General features: G+C 49.1%; 1 protein-coding gene across 1 annotated transcript in view; it reads left to right on the top strand.

Moving 5' to 3' along the window:
• Positions 1 to 21,383, top strand: part of RAB40C (RAB40C, member RAS oncogene family) — a 35,520-nt gene that overhangs the window by 9,194 nt on the left and 4,943 nt on the right. The window contains exons 2-4 of the mRNA XM_063171320.1: positions 8,051 to 8,111; positions 10,802 to 10,862; positions 20,911 to 20,988. Of these exons, the coding sequence (XP_063027390.1) occupies positions 8,051 to 8,111; positions 10,802 to 10,862; positions 20,911 to 20,988 (200 nt within the window). The remainder of the gene's footprint in view (positions 1 to 8,050; positions 8,112 to 10,801; positions 10,863 to 20,910; positions 20,989 to 21,383) is intronic.

A 21,383-nucleotide genomic window follows, 5' to 3' on the forward strand; every position in this document is an offset into this window, starting at 1 on the left:
AGATGGAGTATGTTTTTCAGGGGAAAATGTACAAATCTGGGTAACTACAGATAATTGAAAGGCTTTGTTCTCTCTCAGTTTCAACAGGTGTCTGTACGGGGTGCTTGGCAGCTCGTTGGGTTTCTTGATCCCGTTCCCAAAGCTCAGCTAGGGTGCAGGATAGGATCACAGAGGTAAAATCACGTTTGCTGACCCTCAGTCCCAGCTCTGCAGGCAGAACTGGGCTGTTCTGCTGTGATGCTGTTGGGGAACTTCTCTCATCCTGCTCAAAACAGAGCAGTGATACTGTGAAGTAAACTGTGACACTGAAAGGCACAGACCCGGGATGAATCCACCTGTGTTTGGTTGACCCCTGTTGTTGGTGATGATAATTTGTTTCTCTCTTTAAAGAGTAGGTAATTGAATGCATGACTCAAAAGGATGAGCTCATGTGTTGTTTGGAAGGGATTTTTCCCGTGGCTCGCAGCTCTGAGCTGACTGGTTCAATTGCTGCTGTTAATGTGCTGCTGTACACACTTTTTAAGGTTGGGTGACTTCATCAGTTGCTATTTGAATAGCTTGAATTCTCTTTTTTTCATCTGTTATGTTGATGCCACATTTGCAACATCTGTTATGTTGTGCCTCATGCCACGTTTTTTCTGAACAATTTAGTATCACTTACAGATGACAGAGACAGTAACTATTCCTCTAAGCTAGGGATGGAAGATAATGCACCTGTGGTATCTTCTTACAGATGTTTCTGCCTGTTTTTAAAGTGCTTGTGAAACTAGAGGATCTTAAACCTGCATCTGTGGGTGCATGCATAACCTGGGTGCTGGCCCAGCAGCTCCTTCTGCCTGGGAGTGGGTTTGGTGTTGGATTAGTACACTTGGTTAGACCTGTTTGCTCTGAACATGCTTTCAGCAGCTCCTGGCCACCTGTGGTTTCCATGCCAGTCTGCCTTGTTTGACTAGAAGTGAAGCAACAAGTCCTCCTCTATCAGGTTTTACCCACAAACAACCAATTCTGATAGGTGAATTCTGCCTTTTCACTCACAGGCTGGTGAGGGCTTGTAAAAAAACCCAGAACAACAAAACCATAAAATAAGACATTTTAATCCACAAGGAGCCTTTGGACACTGCTGGGGTATCACTGGCATTTGGGATAAATGAATTTCTGCATTAATGGCCTTGGGCTGGACTTAGCAGAGTGCAGTTCCAGTTCCAGCACTGAAGAAGGGGCAGCCTCTGCACTGTGTGCAGCACAAATTGTTTTTTCCTTTTTAAATCCAGCAGGAAGGTTGGCACAGGCCCTGTGGAGGGAGAGACCTTTCAGCAGCTCATGTCTTGCATACACACCAGTAAGATGACAGCTAGTTTATGTGACAGAAACACATGTATGGTATGTCCCCAAAGGTGTGCCAGGCAGAGCCTGAGTGACACCCAGCCAGGCTGTGCCAGCCCTGCAAGAGGGCTCAGAAGAGGGGACACCCTCACCAGACCCCTCCTGGGGACCCCTGGCTGGAAGGGACAGGGCTCTCATGCATGGTTTATGTTCTCACAAAAATTCACAATTGCTGTGGTGTTCTTGGCACCCACAGCATTTACAAAACTGTTGATAAGGTTTTAAAACCAAATTTACCCACCCCTGCTTAGTCACAGCTCCTGGATCCTTGGTGCTGAGAAGCTTCACCACAGATTCATCCTTGATATTTTCCTTTTGCAGACACACAGTAAAGGATTTGCAGTCCATTGGCCCACTCTGAAGTGTTCCTAGGTGCTTATCTACCTTTGTGGCAGTGAGAACATGCCTCTAAGCCCAGCTGCACACTGAGTGATTGTGGCTTTGATCCTTCCCTGTGTGGTAAGGAGGGATTGTCACGACACAGGTTACAAGTTCCTGGCTGGATACTGTTGGTGTTTTATAATCATGGCGTGTTTCAATCTGTCAGCTCCCTGCTCCCAGAGCTCTGTGTCCCTTTCTCTTGAGGCTCCTCTCTGCTGCCACACAGCATGACCAGCCCTTCACAGCTGCTCACTCGAGTTCACTGTGAAATCTCAGCAAATTAAATATTTGATGTGTGTTCTCTGTGTTTTCATTCCAGCCCTGTGCTGTCCCCTCCTCCCAGCAGCCAGTGGTCAGTGTGGCACTAAACCTCCAAACCTTTAGTGAGGCCTTTGGAGTGCCCCAGACCTTGTACAGAGCTGATGACCTGTGAGCAAACAGAGGAGCCGGGGGTGTTTGGGGGAAAATGCAACTTTTTCAGTTACACATCTGTGGTGTGGTGGCTTCAGCTGCACTAGTGACAGTCACAAACCAAAGTCCATCACCAGGCTGGCTGGGTGAGGCTCTGTGGTGACACATTGAGTCTTTGTGTGGCTTCTGAGCCAGCCTTAAGATTTCCCAGTCAAGCAGAGCATTTCTGCAGGGCTGCAAGAGGCCAGGCACAGCTCACCTTTAGCCCTCTTCTGAGTGCTCAGATGCCATCAAGAGTTGCAGAATGCAGCCACTCTGACTTAATTATGTCTCTAGATAAAGGAACAATCCACTGAATTGCAGCATTAGTCAGGTAACAAAAGTCCACTCAGTTTATCTTATTTCTTATTTATATGATGCATTGAGTAAAGGTTTGGCCTTGGCTCATCATCACTGCACACCTCCAATTTTGCCTGTTGACCTTATGTATCTCTTTGCAAGCAGGTTGGTTATCTTCTTTTGAATTAAAAATAAATGAAACCAAATTTAATCTTTAAAAGGAGGAAAAAAGCTGAGGCTGCATCATATAGCACATGTCTGCAAGCTGGGGGAACTGAGTTTTAATGAAGTTAAAATAATGTGCACTGGTTTTTTTTTTTTTTTTTGTGGGTGGACTAACAGCGAGGTGGATTCCAAGCTCCCACAAGCAGAAACATTCATGTAAGAAATGAGGTGGAAAAAGCATCTTTGACCAATCTGACTCACACAAACTGGAAATGACTGCAAGTGACAAGGAGTCTCTCTCAGAAGGGAAGCAAGATTTAAGTCTTAAAACTATATCAGTGTTTCACTTGAGTACGTTGATTTATTTTTACTACTTTTCATTTTTTTTCCTTTGGAAAGAGATTTTTGAGCATCACCTGGAATGTCTCCTGGCCCAGATTTGTGAATAAATTATGTTCTTCTTAGAGACACTGCAGATACCCACTGGAGATGGTGCTGGCAGCTTTTGGGGAAGGTCTCAGGAAATCCTGCTGCTGGCTTGGTTAATGTGGGCTGAGCCCTTCATCCTGGCTGTACCTTTGTGATGTGTGTGTTAGCTGGGCCTTGGATCATTAGAGCATCCCTGGAGGAGGACACTTGATGTGGACCAGTGACCACAGCAGCAGGGTTGGCTCTGGCATTACCCTGGGAGCTGGAATCTCCCTCCCCCAGGGCAGTGGGGATCACCTTGGGGAGCTGAAGGAGGAAAGAGGCACTTGCTGCTCTTGGGTTTTGCTCAAACCTGCCTTGTTAAGGGGAGGTGCCCTCCTGGCCTCCACCCAGGTGTTAGGGCAGAGCCACCTGATGAGTGTACAGCTGCAAACTTGTCTCCTCTTCTCTGAAACAAAGACCCACACAAAAAACCCACAGGCCACCATGTTTCAGTAGTAAATATTTATGGAGCTTTGTTCACTTGAGCTGTTTAAAGCAATTTTCCTGAGATCAACCTCTTTAAAGGGAGAGCATGAAATGCACATCTCCCTTGTGTTTCTCCCTTTCCCAGTGTGACTTCCAGACCCATGTACCTGCTTGGCTGCTGCCCCCTCCTTTGTGTTTTTGCTGCTCATGCAGGTGCAGAGCAGAAGCTTGGCAGAGTGGACATACACGTGTGTCTGAGCCATGAATTCCCAGGGGGAAGGGAACAGCCTGATACAAAGTGGTATCAAGTGCTGGGAAAAAGTTACCATTTCTCTTGGAGGGGTTTAACTTTTCCTTTTTACATCAAGTGTCATCTTTTGGGTGAAAGCTTTAAGTAAGCTCAGGTTGGGTGTGGAGTTTTCAGGTGATACTGATGCCAAGTGTGTTGTGCTTGGCATGAGTAATTTGGAAGAGATCAGAGTTTCCTATAACACATCCTGTGGGTTCCCATGGGAAAATGACTTGCTTTCTTAGGTTTTCCTTAGAGCAACTGGCAAAAGAAAGAAAGAAAGGTTTGGGATTCCCCTGAACTTTGCCCAGAAGCATGGAACCCAGCTCCGTGGAGGGGAATTGGGTGTCTGATGTCAGGCTTGGTACAGCAGATCCCTCTGTGCCAGGCTGGCAGGTACAGGATTGGTACAGCAGATCCCTCTGTGCCAGGCTGGCAGATACAGCCTTGGTACAGCAGATCCCTCTGTGCCAGGCTAGCAGGTATAGCCTTGGTACAGCAGATCCCTCTGTGCCAGCTTGGCAGATACAGCCTTGGTACAGCAGATCCCTCTGTGCCAGGCTAGCAGGTATAGCCTTGGTACAGCAGATCCCTCTGTGCCAGCTTGGCAGATACAGCCTTGGTACAGCAGATCCCTCTGTGCCAGGCTGGCAGGTACAGCCTTGGTACAGCAGATCCCTCTGTGCCAGGCTGGCAGGTACAGGAGTGGTACAGCAGATCCCTCTGTGCCAGGATGGCAGATACAGGATTGGTACAGCAGATCCCTCTGTGCCAGGCTGGCAGATACAGGATTGGTACAGCAGATCCCTCTGTGCCAGGATGGCAGGTACAGCAGATCCCTCTGTGCCAGGTCATCTCTCTGCTGCAGGAATGGGGCTGGGATGGCATCAGCATAACAGGAGTCTAAAGCAGGGCTGGAAAAATAACACAGGAGTCGGCCTGAATGCTAAATCCCAGAGAACAGCCCAGACTTGTTCTCTGAGCCTCATTTGCTTTGTTGCATCATGGTAATATCGGCCCAGAAAGAGATCAGTTGATATAAAATAGGCTTTAAACAAGAGTGGTTTCTTTTCCCCCAGCGCTGCTGCTGCGGGGCCGGGCAGGGCCGGATCTCTGGGCCGTGTGTGCTGCGGGAGCAGCCCGTGCTGGGCTGGGTGTGCTGCAGGAGCAGCCCGTGCTGGGAGTGCTGCGGGAGCAGCCCGTGCTGGGCTGGGTGTGCTGCAGGAGCAGCCCGTGCTGGGGCTGGTCCCTCTCTGTCAGGGGAGTGGCATCAGAGCCACTCAGTGCCCATCCCGAAATCAGCTGTGCTTGGCTGTGAGCAGAGTGATGCTCAGGCGGGGGAAACCCTGTCACCTGTAGAAAAGAAGTTCTGAAAACTTCCCTTGTGTCTGAGCTGCCTGAAATGTAAAGATGGAGGGGCAGCCCTGGTATGGCCATGGCCATGCACTGCCAGCAGCATCAGAGAAGAGGTGGCATCTAGTGGCTGCTGTGACCCTCTGTCCCCAGATCTCTGGGACAAGGAGGGAGCCAGGGCTGAGCTTGAGCTGTAGGCTGGGCCTGGGAAAGGGAGCTTGGCTGCTCAACTTCCCTGTGAGCTGTAAATGAGGGAGTGCCTTGGGCTGCAGCTCAGGACATGGTTGTGGGTCACTGGGGCTGAAAGGGGCCAGTACTGGTGTTCAGCACAGTGCAGAGTCCCATGATTTTGAGGGCACCTCCAAATTGATGCAGATTTTGTCTCACCAGGAGAGCCACAGGAGAGCTGTGCTTGTGAACTGCAGCATACTCAGTGCTAACCAGCTAAAATAACAGACCAAAACCAGGGAGTGCCTTTGAGCTGTCCTGATGCACTGAGTGTTTATGGAAAAGGGAAGCTGAAATTTTCTCCAAAACATTGCAGTTGTGCAGATTTTTCTCTTTCATTAATGAGCTTGTAGGCAGAGTTTGCTCCAAAACCTTTAGTCTCAGTTTGGGTGTTTGTACATTTAAAAGTGCAGCACTTTCCTCAGCCCATAACCAGATACCAGCTTGCTTTTAACTGGAGTGCCTGTGACCTCCTTGGGCCAGCGTATGTAACACCCAAAAACTGGTGTCCCTCTGGATTAAAGTATGTGTATAGTTTGAGATGAACATGGATTATTTAAAGCATTTCTCTGGTGACCAGGTCATGAGTTTTGAGGACAGGGAGCCCATGTTCCTCTGGGGTGTAGGCTGGGCAGTTAGCGGGCGAGGAGCACCATGACGACATCTGCGGATTTGACATTTCCATTAACAAGTTTCCTTCTCTTCCCAGTTTAGCTGAACCTCTCTCACTTTTAAAAGCTGTAGTCAAGCGATTTGTTTCAGCTCAGCAGTGGCATTTTTGGAAGCATGTGGCCTCGGTGCCCTGAAAGCTGTCCCTGTTCCCACCCATGGTGCTTTCACACAGCTGCTCCAGCTGTGCCCTGCTGGCACTGGGGGTGATTGGGACTCACTGCTGACAGGGAGCTCTTGTGCCTGAGGGGCCAGAGTCTGTCGGGATTTTGCATCTGAATCAGAGCAATGGGCTGAATTAGCCTATTCCCTAACAGCCCAGCAGGTCCTGGTTCAGGAGCTGGCAGGGGAAGATGTCTGGATGCTCCCTTCTGGTAGCAGAGCAGCCTTACTCCCACTACTCCTCACCATCCCTGGGCATGAGGGAGATTTATGTCTGCCTGGAAATAAATACAGATCATTCACTTGTCTCTGGAGGAAGATAAAATGTAAACTGCCTATTTTCTGTGATGCAGCACTGGAAATAGTTGAAATTTAAGATAATTATCTTTATTGCTTTTTATAGCACCCTATGAAGGCTGAAATCTAATTTGTTTTTCACTAACAGGGAACTCCTGCGGATGACTCAGAAAAATCCATTTGCTTTATTGACAAACTTGTCTGTTTGGTTGTCAGGGCAGTGCTCTCCTTGCAGGAAAAGGGAAATGCAGGTCATAACACATAACACAGTGTGGGGTTTTAATAGATATTCAAAGTTTGATATCTGTTGGCAAGAAGAAAAACTAAAGTTGATGTAATTAGAGTGAAGTGACTGTGCTTTATTAAAAGGTTGTAAATTAGTTGATGCTTCAGTGGGTGTGCAGTAATGGTGCTCTCTGCTTTGTTTATGCAATTTCACTACACTTGAAGCTCATTAACAAGAGCTTGCAGAGAAGCTGCTTTTCCTGGTGCCCCTCAGCTTTGGGCAGGAGGTGGGAGGTGCAGTTGTGCCTCTTGCCCTGTGCCTGGGGCTGCAGGGAATGCTGTGTTCCATGTGGGTTGGGCCTGTTGCTTGTAAGGGGAGTTGTTTCTTTTCAAACTTTTCAGTCTGTCTGTGAGACAGGCTCCCAGCTTTAACAAATTTCTGATGTATCTGAAGGCAGTGGACACCCCTTGTGTGAGTGAGTGAGTTGCATGCCAGCCCAGCTGGTTGTTGTGGTTTGTGGGGTTTCTGCTGCTCCAGTGCTGGGGCTCTGTGAAAAGCAAAAGCAGATGTCTGTGCTGCTTCTCAGGCCTTCACAAGGGGGGAGTGTGTCCTGCCTTACCTGCCCCTGTGATCCACACCCCAGAGCTGCTCAGAAGGAGGGACAGCAATCTTTGGGCAGCCTTCCTGTAAGCTCTCCCAAAGTGCCTGCTGCTGCGGGCAGTGGTGGTTGAGAAATGCTGGGACTGCAGGCTGATGTAGCAGAGATGTATCCAAACTGTTTCTGTCTGTTCACCCCCTAGCAGTCTAATTTATCACTGCCATGTGGGATAATGCTACAAATCACTGAATCTCAGAGAATCATGGAGTGACTTGGGTTACAAGGAACCCTGAAGCTCACCTTGTTCCATCCCCTGTGCCATGGTCAAGGACACCTTCCTAGGTTGCTCTAAGCCCCATCCAATTTCTCCTAGAACTCAAGTTCTGAGAGGTTTAAAACCACAATGAAGAAGTCAGAAGCAATGTAGGGGTTAAGTGTGTTTTCATAGAGCTCCACAGAGCTGCCTTTGCCATGGAGCAGGAGTCTGGTCCTGTCAGGTCTCTGTAGCTCCTCTCAAAGAGGCAGCAGAACAAGGAGAATACATCCCTTTAGGAAACATGAAATGAGAGTTCCCTGTGGGCAGAGCAAGGTTCTTGTGCATCTCTGAAGATGTTCTCAGGGTTTGCTCAGCTTTTCATTGCTTTTCTTTCAGGAATTGACTACAAGACCACTACTATCCTGTTGGACGGCAGAAGGGTCAAGCTGGAACTCTGGTGAGTGTCCTGAGCCTCTGTAACCCAAACCCTGGGAGCTCAGGCCAGGTGAGCAGGGACACAGGGCTGGGGGATGCTGTACCAGGCTGTGGAGAGCGTGGACCATCCCTGGGGTGTGGTGGGACTTCCTGGCTGTTCTTCCCTGAAAGTTACTCTGGCAAAGAAGATTCCTTTCTGTCAGTCAAGTACCACAAACACCATGCTGCTCTTTGCTGGAATGGTCTGGATTCAGTCATTGTCTGTCATAACTGACCATTTTCATTGTTACTCTGCACTTGAGACCCCACCTGTAGTTCTCTTGTCCAGAGCTCCTGGCACAAGAAGCACATGGATATGTTAGAACAGGTTCAGAGGAGGCCATGAAGGTGCTCCAAGGGCTGGAGCCCCTCTGCTCTGGAGCCAGACTGGCAGAGCTGGGGGTGCTCACCTGGAGAGGAGAAGCTCCAGGGACACCTCAGAGCCCCTGCCAGGGCCTGAAGGGGCTCCAGGAGAGCTGGAGAGGGACTGGGGACAAGGGATGGAGGGACAGGACACAGGGAATGGCTCCCACTGCCAGAGGGCAGGGATGGGTGGGATATTGGGAATTGTTCCCTGTGAGGGTGGGCAGGCCCTGGCACAGGGTGCCCAGAGCAGCTGTGGCTGCCCCTGCATCCCTGGCAGTGCCCAAGGCCAGGCTGGGCAGGGCCTGGACTGACCTGGGACAGTGGGAGGTGTCCCTGCATAGCAGGGGTGGAGCTGGTTGGTGTATAACATCCCTTCCAACCAAACCATTCCATCATTCTGTGTTCCTGTACTGCTCTCAATCACTGAGGGACTGCTATTGTTTTGGAAGCAATACTGGATTTTCCTGATATCCAAGGATGAGAAACAGAAACAAGAGAAGGAAAGCAGAAGAATAAAACAGGTGAAACCCTTGGTCCCTCAGCAGCTGGATATTTCTCAAGGCCTTGAGTAGAAAATTCAAACAAGCAGTGAGGAGGCATCACCACCTCAGGGTGGGGTGCACCCCTGGGGAGCAGGACTGACTGGAGTGACCAGAGCCTGGGACACAGATGGAGAGCCCTGCTGGGAGGGGTAACCCCTGCCTTACCTGTCAGCACCTGAGGGACAGCTGGAGCCCTTCTGGCTGAGCTTTGTCTGACTTGCTGAGGAGCTGACACAGCAGCCTGTGGAGATGAAAGAGGAAGGGAAGGACAGGATAGGTTGTCTGTCCCTACCCTGGTTTTCACCCAGATCTGGGAATTAGGGAATGACACAGTCCTAAAACATGGAGTTAAATATCCCCTTAGAAATGCTTGGGTCAAGTAACAGGGATATTAGTAACATGTGTGAATTGTTAAATAGGAATGAACTCCATGTTCTAAGCCTCAGTGACTGACTCTGGCAGTGTGTAGTTTGGTGGTTTAATTACACCCCTGCTCTTTGAAGCTGAATGTCCTTATTTTTCTTACAAAAAAGAACAGAAGCAGCTAATTTATCTCTTGTAGCCTCCATGTTTTTATGTGCCACTTGCATTCTTGTCTCTCTTGTAAGAAACCTATTTTAACATTTCAGCCCCAGGTGTGTAGTAACTTAGTGCTTCCCTTTTTATAATGTAATTCTTGAGCTGGAGAACAGCACAGAAACTGAAAAGCTGATAACACTGATTGATGATGCCTTAGAGTAATCTTTTACCATTACTTACCCAGTATTTGATTGTTGAGGGAGAAGGATGTGTAAGCACAGGCTGTTAGATTGATGTCCAGGATCCTACAAAGCTTTACATCTGAAAAAATGACTGTCCTGCATGTGAGGTCAGTGTGTTTTTCCTAGAGCTGCAAATCTGGGGCTGAGGGATTCCTCAGCCTTCTCAGTGGTCATTAAAGTGTCTTTTATCCTGGCCCAGGGAATAGATTTGAGAAACACCATAATGTGTCTCTGATGAGCCTGACACATTTCAGTATATCCTGGTTAAATCAGAGTGCTGGACTCTGCTGTCTCATTCCAGAAGGGCACTGTGAGGTGCTGGCAGTGTTGTCACACTTATTTGCACCTTGTCCAGACAAGACAAGTTACAGTGACTGAAAGGTCCCTTATTGTCACAGTGGTCTAGAAACACTGTACCCCACTCCTGATCCTCACTTTCTGTAGGGTATATAGACCAGGTCTGTCAGGGATCTGGGTATAAAGAGAATTCCAAGAGAATTCCCTTTATTTTGGTTAAAATGTAGTGGAAAAACAGGTGAAGCCTAGTGCAAGGCAGTTTCTCCTCCTGTGAGTGGTCATATTTAGGTTGGCTGTTCTCCATGGCTGGGAAACCTCTGTACACTCACTCTGACTTTGAACTCCTGTGGACTGAAGGGAACCAGGCAGAAAATCCTTTGCCCAAGGGAGTAAAATGACTTACACCCTCACACATCATCCAGTAGTGCTGCAGCCCAAGGTTTGGGCATGTGTCTTCTCCATGGGAAGCACAATGACAGTGACAACCTCTACCCAAAGGTGGAGATGTATTCACCAGTTCTTCCCCAGAAGAACCCACAATGCAGAGAACTTTGGGTACCCTGCCTGTCCTAAAGATCTGACAAGATCAACCCTGATTTTTATTTTATTTTATTTTATTTTATTTTATTTCTTTATGGCCAGTAGGAGATGTGCAGTATGGGAGTCAGTTCTCCACCTCTCATAGCTGTAACTTTTCTGTGTTTTAGGGACACCTCAGGGCAAGGAAGATTTTGCACTATTTTCAGATCCTACTCCAGGGGAGCCCAGGTAAGTGCTGCTCTCAGGGCTTTGATGGGACACATGTGCTTGAACTTTGGGATGTGTAAGTCTTTCCTGCCATAGTAAAGAGCTCTGAAGAGGAATGCACTGATCACCAAAAGGATCTCTGTAGATGACAAGAGACACTCAGTGTTGTCATGTTGCCTGGGATTCTGTTCTTATGAAGTGGTGGGAGAGAAGGGAGTGAATGGCAGACTTTGCTAAACTCCTACAGAAAAGGTCTGTGCAGACAATATTCACTCTTAATTTCTAGAGGAGGGCTGAGAGGTCGTCAGGGAGGATGAGGCAATTCTTGCTCTAGATCTGCCTCAGCTTTAATGTGGGAGCTCCTACTTTCTGAGGTTTTTAAAATTTGTTTAAATATGGCACTGGCTTTCCCAGTGGAGTTCTTCCAGTCTGTGTTGCTTTCGAGTCAGTTCCAAAAATAGGGGTGGCTCCTACTTGTGTGTCTGAGGCAGACTTGAAACTAGAGCAGCTCAATTGGAACGTAAAGTATGTGTGTTCCTCAAAACATGAGGCACAGTGTTACATTTTGAGTTTCTTCTTTGGGCCCTGCTCCAGAATAACATCAAGATCCTCAACAGCACAAAAATCTCGTGGTCCTCTGGAAAATTGCATTTAATAAATTGCTGTTTAATAGTGCTTTCTGACAGTTCTGCTGTTGTCCTTTTAGTAGCATGGCAGGGTCCCTCCAGGATAAAGTTTACCTAAGTTAAATGAGCTCCTTTATTTTCCTTATTGTTTTCATGTTGTAAAGCTTTGGAGAAAATTCCTCTTTTGTTAGGCACTAGGAGTCAGAAGCTGTCTGTCAGCCTCCTAAGCAGGCCAGTATCCTGGGAGATTCCCAGCCTTTGGGAAACATTGTACTTCTACTCAAGCTCTTACCGCTTTTGGCTTTTTGCTGCTTGTATCTGTAGACATTTGCTTTGCAAACTGGCAGAATCTGTGTTGTTCTCTTTCTCTGACTTCCTGCAAATTCACTTGTGCTCTAGACATAGGAGCACCTCACCTGGAGTGTGCTGTTGAGATCTCCCCATGTCCTGTTTATTCATGTTAGTGCACATCTCTGGTGGTCTGGATGCTTTGAGGCAGCTCCTTTGAAGCAGAGGCCAATTTCCTGGTGCTCCTGGTGGAGTTCTGCGGTGGGAGAGTGCAGGATCTCCTGTTCACATGTTCAGTCCTGTGTCTGAGTTTCTTTCAGCTTCTACATTTCATTTTCTTTCAGCCTTTACTACTTTTCAGAAAAATCTGGAACCCCAATCACATAATCAGTTTGCTTTGGAAGGGACCTTAAGGCTCATCTCTTTCCAACTCTCTCCCATCTGCAGGGACACCCTCCACTAGACCAGTGTGCTCCAAGCCCCATCCAGCCTGGCCTTGAGCACTTCCAGGGATCAGGAATCCACAACCTGCTCATGGCACCTGTGGGCTTGAGGCCATGTTGCTTCCCTCACCAGTTAGAGGTGAACAGAGCTGGTCAGTGTGGTTTTCTGGTGACCACAGAACTCAGCTTTGATCAGGCTCTTTCTAAGACCTTGCTGTGTCAGATCACACTGGGAATGGAAAGCAGCAGCTGCTGTGTCCAGGAATGTCACCTGGGGGCTTTTAGCCCTGTGTGCAGCCACTGTGCCCTGTGGTAACTCCCCTTGGTGTGACCTGGAGCTCCTCAGAGCAAATGTCTGCAGAGACACTGCACCCTCAGAGCCTGAGCCCACACACCAGACCTTGCACCTGCTGCTGCCACAGGGCAAACTGGGGCACAGGGCAGAGCTGAAATGGGCAGTGATGAGAACATTCCAGTTGGATGGGGAGAGGGACACATCTGTCTGGAACCTGCCTGGAGCTGTGAGGCACTGGCACAGCACCTCCCTGTGATTCCTGCAGCCTGTTCTCCCTGGACACTGCCCTTGGGTGCCACAAGGTGTCATGTACCTGGCTGCCCACAGGCTTGAAAGGGATTGATTTTCTCTTCCTTCCTCAAAGTGAAGCTCTTGACCTTCTTCAGCTGTATTTATCAGTATTGCTGCAGGAACTCTCACCTGAACATCAGCAAGGTTTGCCTCATCCATCTCACTGCCTAGCCCTCCCAAGGAGTGAGTCTGAGAGACAGTGAACCTCATCAGCCAGGCAGGGGGACCTCTAGTGGGAGTGCTTTAGAGAACCATGGAATCCCTAAGGCTGAAAAAGCCCTCTGAGATCGTCGAGGCAAACCAGGAACCCAGCACTGCCAAGGCCCAGCTAAACCATGTCTCTCAGCACCACATTCTGCGTGGATTTTTTTAACATTTCCAGGGATGTTGACTCCACCAGTGCACTGCACAGCCTGTGCTAATGCCTGACCACACTTTTAATGAAAAAATTACCCCAAAATGCAATTTAAACCTCCCCTAGCACAACTTGAGGTTGCTTCTTCTCACCCTGTCACTTGTTACTTGGGAGAAGAGACCAATCCCCACCTGACTCCCACCTTCTTTCAGGAAGTTGTAGACAGCACTTCACTGCTGAATGCTGGGGAATGGAGCTCCCTTGCAAGGTGTAGCTCACACCTTTGCCTCAAGACTGCCCTCTGCTTGTGCAACAAATGCCTTTTGCAAAGTGCTCTTGTGATGCCTTAATCCTGGTCTGCACAAACAGTCAGTGCTTAAAAGCAGCAAACCAGCCCTAAGGAGCAAGGCAGCCTAGGATGAGGAGAGGTAATTCCCAAGGGAAGTCTCTCCAGGCCCTCTGGAAGTGCCCAGGAGATGAGCACAGGGAAAATGCCTGTTGAAAATGGCTGGAGTCCTTGTACAGTCTTCTCCACGTGGCTTGGAGTGAAACTCAGATTGTTTTCAGCCACAAGTGGTTTGCTCCCATGTGATGTTCCTGTATTAGCAGGAATACAGATACCGTGTCTCTTAAATAACTCACCACAACTTTCAGTGGAAGAAGAAAATATCAAAATTTATACTCTGAATGGTTAACCAAAGAAGAGGACTGTTTGTTTTGAATAGCAAATGCCTGTGTGACTGCAAGGGTGGACTTCCAACACCTCCAGTTATTTTCAGTATGCAGAAGCTGACTTCTTCTGGCATGGCCTTAGCATAAATACAGCATAACCAATGTGGTCTTGGCAGAGAAACACAGAAATGCTTCTGAGTTCTGTGATTTAGAATTATGGAGGGATTTGGGTTGGAAGGGACCTTAAAGCCCATCCCATCCCACCCCCTGCCATGGCAGGGACACCTCCCACTGTCCCAGACTGCTCCCAGCCCTGCCCAGCCTGGCCTTGGCACTGCCAGGGATCCAGGGGCAGCCACAGCTGCTCTGGGCACCCTGTGCCAGGGCCTGCCCACCCTCACAGGGAACAATTCCCAATTCCCAATATCCCATCCATCCCTGCCCTCTGGCAGTGGGAGCCATTCCCTGTGTCCTGTCCCTCCATCCCTTGTCCCCAGTCCCTCTGCAGCTCCCCTGGAGCCCCTTCAGGCCCTGGCAGGGGCTCTGAGGTGTCCCTGGAGCTTCTGCTCTCCAGGGGAGCACCCCCAGCTCTGCCAGCCTGGCTCAGAGCAGAGGGGCTCCAGCCCTTGGGGCATCTCCATGGGCTCCTCTGGACTGTTCCAAGATGCCCACATCCCTCTCATGCTGGAGGCCCCAGAGCTGGGTGCAGTACTCCAGGTGTGGTCTCCAGGATGCATTCAGGGCTGTTTGCTTTCCTTTCTACTGTCTTGGAATCATCAGACTTGAAGACTTCTGCTGTAGGAAGGCTGATGCAAATCCCCTTGGAGGCAAGAGAAACAGCTTATTGAAACTACAACCCAACAGCTCAGGAAGAACAAATCCAGCACAGGAAAGATGTGCCAGCATGGGAAAAGCTCTGTTTGAATTCAATGTGATATTTGTACAGGAGCAGATTGGTGTAAACTGGCCTTGAGCACCTTCATGCTGAGAATTAGTGGAAGGTTCTCACTGAGTGGAGGACTAAAGAGCTCAAGGGGAGCTCGAAGAATGAGGTTCCAGAGAGAACTTGTACAGGTTAGCTGTGAGAGCAGGAGGCTGGCTCAGCAACCTGGCAGCCCTTGCCCAGGTCTGAATAGCCAGTGCTTGAGAGAATACTTGGTATGAAAAGCACCTCCAAGCCAGGGAAGCATGCCTGGCTTTGCCACACACTCTTTATTGTTTCTCAAGTGTAGTGATAAAAAAACCCTGAATTTTCTGAAGTAGACCCTGGAGAGGTTGCAACATGGAAAAACAGTCTCCAGACAGCAAGCAGACCTTCTTGGGAGTTCTTTTTTCCCTCATGGCACAGCCTGGTGCAGTGCTCAGGCTGCACTGGCTGCTCCCTCCCCAGGGAAAGGACTCCTTGATGCCTTCCCCAGTTTCACCTCCACCCCACTGGCCTGGCTCCTGAGCCATGTGACTTTCACATTCAGCAGGAGCTCCTTCCTCCTGAAATTATCTGCAGTAAAACATCCTTGCTGCCCCTGATGAGCTGGCTCTGAGCAAGAGCCAGCCCCTTCTTCCAGCATGACTGCCTCAGGGTTTGCTGTGAGGATCACAGGGCTCTTGCCTTCCTCCCTGCCCTGCTTTAGCAGATCTGATCTCCTCAGGGACAGAGTTCCTGGGCTCCAGGTGGTGCTAGTGTGCCTGGGAGTCCTCTCCTTTTCTCTTCCTTTCCTCGGTGTTGAGTTTCCACTTCAACCCCTTCTCTGTTGGGTTCTGATGGGCCAGCAGGTCCTGAGCACATCACTTCAGGGTCTCCTTTTGGGGCAAAAGAGGAGCATTTGTGTCTGGGATAGCAGAGCACTGGCCTCAGGCACAGATGGGGCAGGGGGAGTGTGCAGCCAGTGATGGTGACTGCAGGGCCAGGGAGGAGGCAGAGATGGAAACCAAGCAGTGCTGTGCCCTGCAGAGCCAGCTTGGGCAGTGGAGCTTGTTGTGCTGCACAAGGATTTTATGTTAATTGTCACAGCATGGGGTACAGTGAAAAGAATATTTAAGCACACCTTTAGTGTGCTTAAAAGTGCTGCAGAAACCTTTTTTGCTCTTGGACTCCTGTTTTTTTTTTCTTCTTGGCTTCCAGGTCTCAGTCATTGCAGCAGAGCTGGCTGGCTGATCTCAGCTGTTTGAGCAGCTGTGACTGTTCTGGCTGCTGTGAGCAAATGCAAACTATTCCAAGAGTGATCACAGAGGGGAGAAAGAGCTGTGGTGGTGCTTCCTGATCCAGCCAGGAAGAAGCAGTGTCAGGATCATTCCTGATGTCCTCATATGCCAGTGATTTAAACTGTTTCTGAAAGTGTGGCTTGCCAAACCCTTCCCAGACAGTGTGATAAAATGCTCCCATCTTGCAGCAAAGCTGCAGCCCTAAAGAAATGATGAATATTGTTGAGTTCAGCTTAGGCAGGTGGTTTGAGGAGCTGCTGTTTCTCCTGTTCAGGGCTTCTTAGTATGCAGGAAGGTGGTGGATTTTTGGCAGCTCAGCAGACTCAGGTGTAGATTGAGCCCTCCCTTATGGCTCTTTTGGTTACAACAAATACCTCACCTGCCTTGGGTCATTCAGACAGGATTGCCCAGCTGCTGGAGGAGCCTGCCCTGCCTGAAAAATACTTATCAAAAGCTCAGTGATAAATACCCCCAATGCTGGGAAGAGGTTTGGCAGCAGGGTGTCCATGAGCCAGTGTCAGAGGTGCCAGCTGGAAAGCCACGATAAATGGAGATGTGAAAGAGCAGGCAGGAGACAGAGTGTTCTGGTTCCTGTCAGCACTGGACCTTCTGGTTAAGGTTTATTTCATCCTGTGGGACAGAAAATTCACTCTGAGGGGCTCTTCAGCCTTCTTCAGCTGCAGCCTTTTTCCGTCAGTGGAGAATATCAGCAAGTGACACTTTCCTGGCCACCCTGTCACCTGCCTGCCTTGGGCTGAGATCCTTGGCAGTTGTGCAAGTGTTCCTAGCAGCTTCTTGTGTGCTGGAAGCCCCTAAAGCCATCTGGGAAGCCTTTTTGGACAAGCCTGCTTTGCATTGAGAGTGTGCAAGCTGATTTTCTCTTACCTTTAAAAGCTTTTTGCTTATAAACCTGGTCCAAACCTGCTGCAAGCAGGCAGAGATGATATTTCCCCACCACCACCTCAGTTACATGGACAGATCTTTGTGTAAGCTCCTGCTGGAAGCAAATTTGGGTTTTGGCAGAGTAAGTGTCCACATGTGCTGCTGGATACAATAACTGGTGCTCTGTCTGTGTTCCTTGTTCACTATGGGAGGCACTCATGTGGAAATTTCTGTCGCTGGCTGCTGAGGGTTGTGCCAACCCCAGTAGTGTGGAACAAAACCAGAGTGGCAATGAACTCTGAAAATCCAACTGTGAAAAGACCCCAGATGGATCTGGGGATGAGTCCAGTCAGCTTCTGCCTACACAGAAGCTGTAGGCAGACTGAGGAGGAAAAGAAGGAAGGATTTTGGAGGCTTGTGAGGGCTCCAGGTCTCCTTGGTCTGAGAAGCTGAGCGTGGAGCTTTTCACTCCATACTGTGGGAACCTGGGGTACATAATGGTACAAAAGGGCTTTGTGAAACTAAAAATTGAAAGCTGTGGAGATAATAGGGTGTTGACAACCATCTAAGCACTTAGAGAACAAATTAGGCTGCAAATGGGAAACTGTTCATTTGTTGAGTTGAAGAAATTAAAATTCTGTGCGTGTTATTCCAAAGGAGACTTTAAAAAAGCCTGACAGATCTTACTTGGAACTGTCTGCAGAGCTGGAGCCAGCCCCCTCCCTGTGCAGGGCTGAGTGCTGTTCTCTCTGGGGCAGCAATGGCAGGGACAGTGCATTTGGGATGCATGCTCTGGAAACGTGGTGTCTGCAGCATGCCAGTGCTCCTGGGAAGCTCTGTGAGGTTCTCTGAAGCACCAGGAGCTGGCCAGGGGTTGAGCAGCCTTCTTGCTGCCCCTGCTGAGCTGCAGCACTGCTGGGCTCCATACCCAGCTGGGCAGGATGGGGATGGAGCAAGGCAAGGGCACCTTGGCCTTTGAGAAGCTCTCCTGGACAGTCTGCACTCCAAATGTGGGTGCTGGAGCCATGGAGGCTCTAAATGTGGATATTGGAGCCCTGGTGTGGCTTGGGGGCTCAGCTGGCAGACAAAGGATCATGTTTTACATGTAGAAATCATGGTCTTGACCTTCCACCCTGCTGAGAAAGTAGGGGTGTGTTTTTGCTCAAGTTTTATCCTTATTCCTATTCAAAGAAGATCCAGGCAGAAGCTGCCAGCAAGTTTAAAAACTCTCTCCTCCTCAGGCATATTCCTGGCAGAAATAATCGTCACAAACTAGGTCTTGGGTCTGTTTTTCTTGGCTGAAGGAACTTGTCCATCCAGAAATGAAGCAAGTAGACTTTATTTATCTTGCTGGCCATTTGTGTTGGAAGGGGCTCATCAAACCCTTTGCTTTGTTTTTTCCTGACTGTCATTAATTCTCACACACAGCCGTGGAAGCTGGAAATCAAAACAAATAGAGGGAAAATTAAAAGAAAGCACAGAGTCTTCTTTTTTTTTTTTTTTTATATGCAATTAAAATGTGATGTATCCTGCTAGTAGGTATTTCCAGATTGGGTCCTTGAGAAGCAGTATCTTTGGTTTTGTGGCATTTTTTAATTACAGAAAATCATTACTTCCTTCTTACTTTTCCTCTCTAAATCTTGGAGAAACTGATCCTTTTGTCCTCCAAAACAAAAAAAAAAAAACTCCATTTCTTTTGATTATGAAGTTTCTGGACTGTCCTAGAAATGGGGCTACAAAAAATTTCAGACTCTAGGTAGGAGCTCCAGACTTTCCTTGAAGGAAACTGAAGATGCTTCCCCCCCACCCCACAGATATTTCTGCCGTTATGTAAACTCACTTCAGGTCCTACAGAACAGCCTCAAACCCAGACTTTGAATGGCTTGCTCTTTGTGTTGGACTGTCAAACACCAAGCCAACCCATCTGGCTTGGCTTTTGTGCCCTCTGCCCTTCTATTTTTGTGCATTTGAGCCTTTCTGTGGGGGTACAAGTGCAGATGTGGAGATGCTGGAGGGCCAGTGAGGACAGAAAAAACAAACTTCACCTGGAGAGGGACTGCCTGGGCTGGAAGCAGTGGGCAGGGAGGTTGGGGGTGCAGCTCAAGAATCAGAATTATTCTGCAAGGAAGCATCTGAATTGTTATAAAATTATAAAATTGTTCAGGCTTTGAGAGCTGCTTATTTCAGAGGAGCTGAGGGAAAGGCAGACAAGGTCGAGGCACACCCAGAGCGTTCCGGGAGCGGCTGCTGCTCCATGAGGGGGGAGCAGTGCTAGTGTCAGCTCCAGATGTGACTTCATCATGAGCATTCAGGTGCCTTTGTGGCCCAGATGCCAGTTTATCATTCCTGTGTGCTTCACATTTCATGTTAATGGGGGGTTTTTTGTAAATTAGAGGTATATCATCCACAGAGCTTCTGCACAGGCTGCTCTCAGGTCAGCACAGGGGCTGGCAGCAGCAGGGACTGTACAGCTGGGGTTTGGGAGGACTGGGTAGCTTGTGCTTCCCATCTGTGTAGCACACCTTTCATTTCAGTAAGCAAAGGTACAGGAGGCTGCTCCAGGTCCCTGACTCATCCAGGGCTGATGCTGGGAGTGTCTCAGCTCTCTCCTTCCCTGTGCTCAGTCCATAGAGAGGACTGGGCTGAAAGCTGACGCCTTCCTTTGCCAGTTTAAGATCTCTGCCTATGCTGGGGCTTTGCTATAGGGGATGGCTGTTCCTGGAGGATGCCCCTGGTTCAGGGAAGGCTGATTCTGCAGAGCCTGGTGCTCAATGGTCTGCTTTGGTTTGCCCTTAGCCTTGCTGCTGCTGGGTTCCCTTTCATCCAGCACTGCCTTCCCAGCTGGGTTCCTCCTCTCTCAGCACAGCATCATCTCCTCCTCCCTAGTTCCCATTCCAGGCATCTTGTACTGTGATTCTGCCAAGTCAGCTTGGAGTGCCTGTTGTCACTTGGAATGTCCTTTATTGCAAAGAAGAGTGACAAGAAGTCAGAAAAATAATGGGAGGGTTGCAGAAAGGCTCTGCTGAGGACAATTCTATAAATGCTGTCTGTGCCCAACTGGTGCCAAGCAGCAGCTCCTGACTTGTGTGCCTGCAGGGCCAGGCACAGCCTACTTTCCTTGTGTCTGTCCTCAGAAATACTCAGATTCAAGAGAAGCTCATTTGCTGGGAGATGCTGTGGACCTGAGTGATGGCCAACAGTCTGCCCATGCTCCTGGGTCCTGCCAGCCTCCTTGGGGTGAGATGGAGACTCCTCAGAGCTGTCCCTTGTCTTTCCTGCCTTGAGTCGTGCCTGTGCTGCTGCCAGCACCACGTGCTGCACCTCAGGAGGTGTCTGGGAAGCAAGTCATGGATGAGGTGTTCAGGGACAGTGGATGTCAACGTGAGGATGCTGTAGGTACCTCTGGCCTGCTCTCTGCCAGTGTGGCAGTGACAGTGAGAAACACCTTCAGTGAAGTCAGGATGGATCCCAGTCCTGAGAGCTCAGTCTGTGGAGATACTGTGGTGCTTATCAGCATTATTCATCTTCCTCCTTGTCAGCAAAGGACTCACAGTGACACAGGTTCTGGTGAAGAGGGATGTGCTTGAAAATTCCTTCCTGTCCTGCTGCCACCTCCCCACTGACTGCAGCTGTCAGTAAGGGGATAGAAAAAAAGGTGTGTTTGTGCCTCAGCAAGTTTGTATCAGAGTTGTGACAGGAGAAAGGTGTGTTGTGCTCCTCCAGTACAGCCACCAAGGCAGTTCCTCCTCCTGTGTAGAGACTGCAGCTTTGGAAATTATTTGGCAGATACCAGAGCCAAAACAGGATTAAAATGTTCCCTACTGACCTGGGACTGCATTAGCACAGCCCTGTTGTCTCAATTTTTGCACTATCAGCACACAAATGTTGTGGCTGGAGCAATGTTCTGTCCCTTTGCTTCTTGGTTTCTGCATGTGAGGGTCTGTCAGGGTTGTCCTGCCCCTTTTATTTTGCCTGCTATGGAACTTCCTGACTGCTTCTGATTGTCTTCCACCAGGGAATTCTCTTGGTGTACGACATCACTAATCGCTGGTCCTTTGATGGGATAGACCGATGGATAAAGGAAATAGATGAGGTGAGTGAATGGAGGAGCACCTGCAATGATCCACAGCAGAGACATGGGGAGGGATCACCCAAGGTGTTACCTGACATGGGGACAGCTCTGCTGTGGAGGGGACACGATGGCAGTGCAGTCATAAGTGGAGCAAAGCAATAAATGTCTGCCCTCCATCTCTTTGTAAATCTGGAGTAGTAGGGAGATGGCTCAGGAATGGTCAAGAAAAGACAGGAAAGTTCTCTTAGAAATGAATGGACTGGGAAAGTTCCCTCAGAAATAGGAGGTGACAAATGAGTTGTCCCCACCACAGAGAGGTGCTGCTGGGCAGTCCCTCAGCCACAGGGCAGCTTCTGTTTATTTTCCCCTCACTGCTGCTGCAGCTCAGCAAACGCTGGGTGTAGCCATGACTTCCT

Source organism: Melospiza melodia, chromosome 18 (genome assembly GCF_035770615.1).
Source record: "Melospiza melodia melodia isolate bMelMel2 chromosome 18, bMelMel2.pri, whole genome shotgun sequence".
NCBI lineage: Eukaryota > Metazoa > Chordata > Aves > Passeriformes > Passerellidae > Melospiza > Melospiza melodia.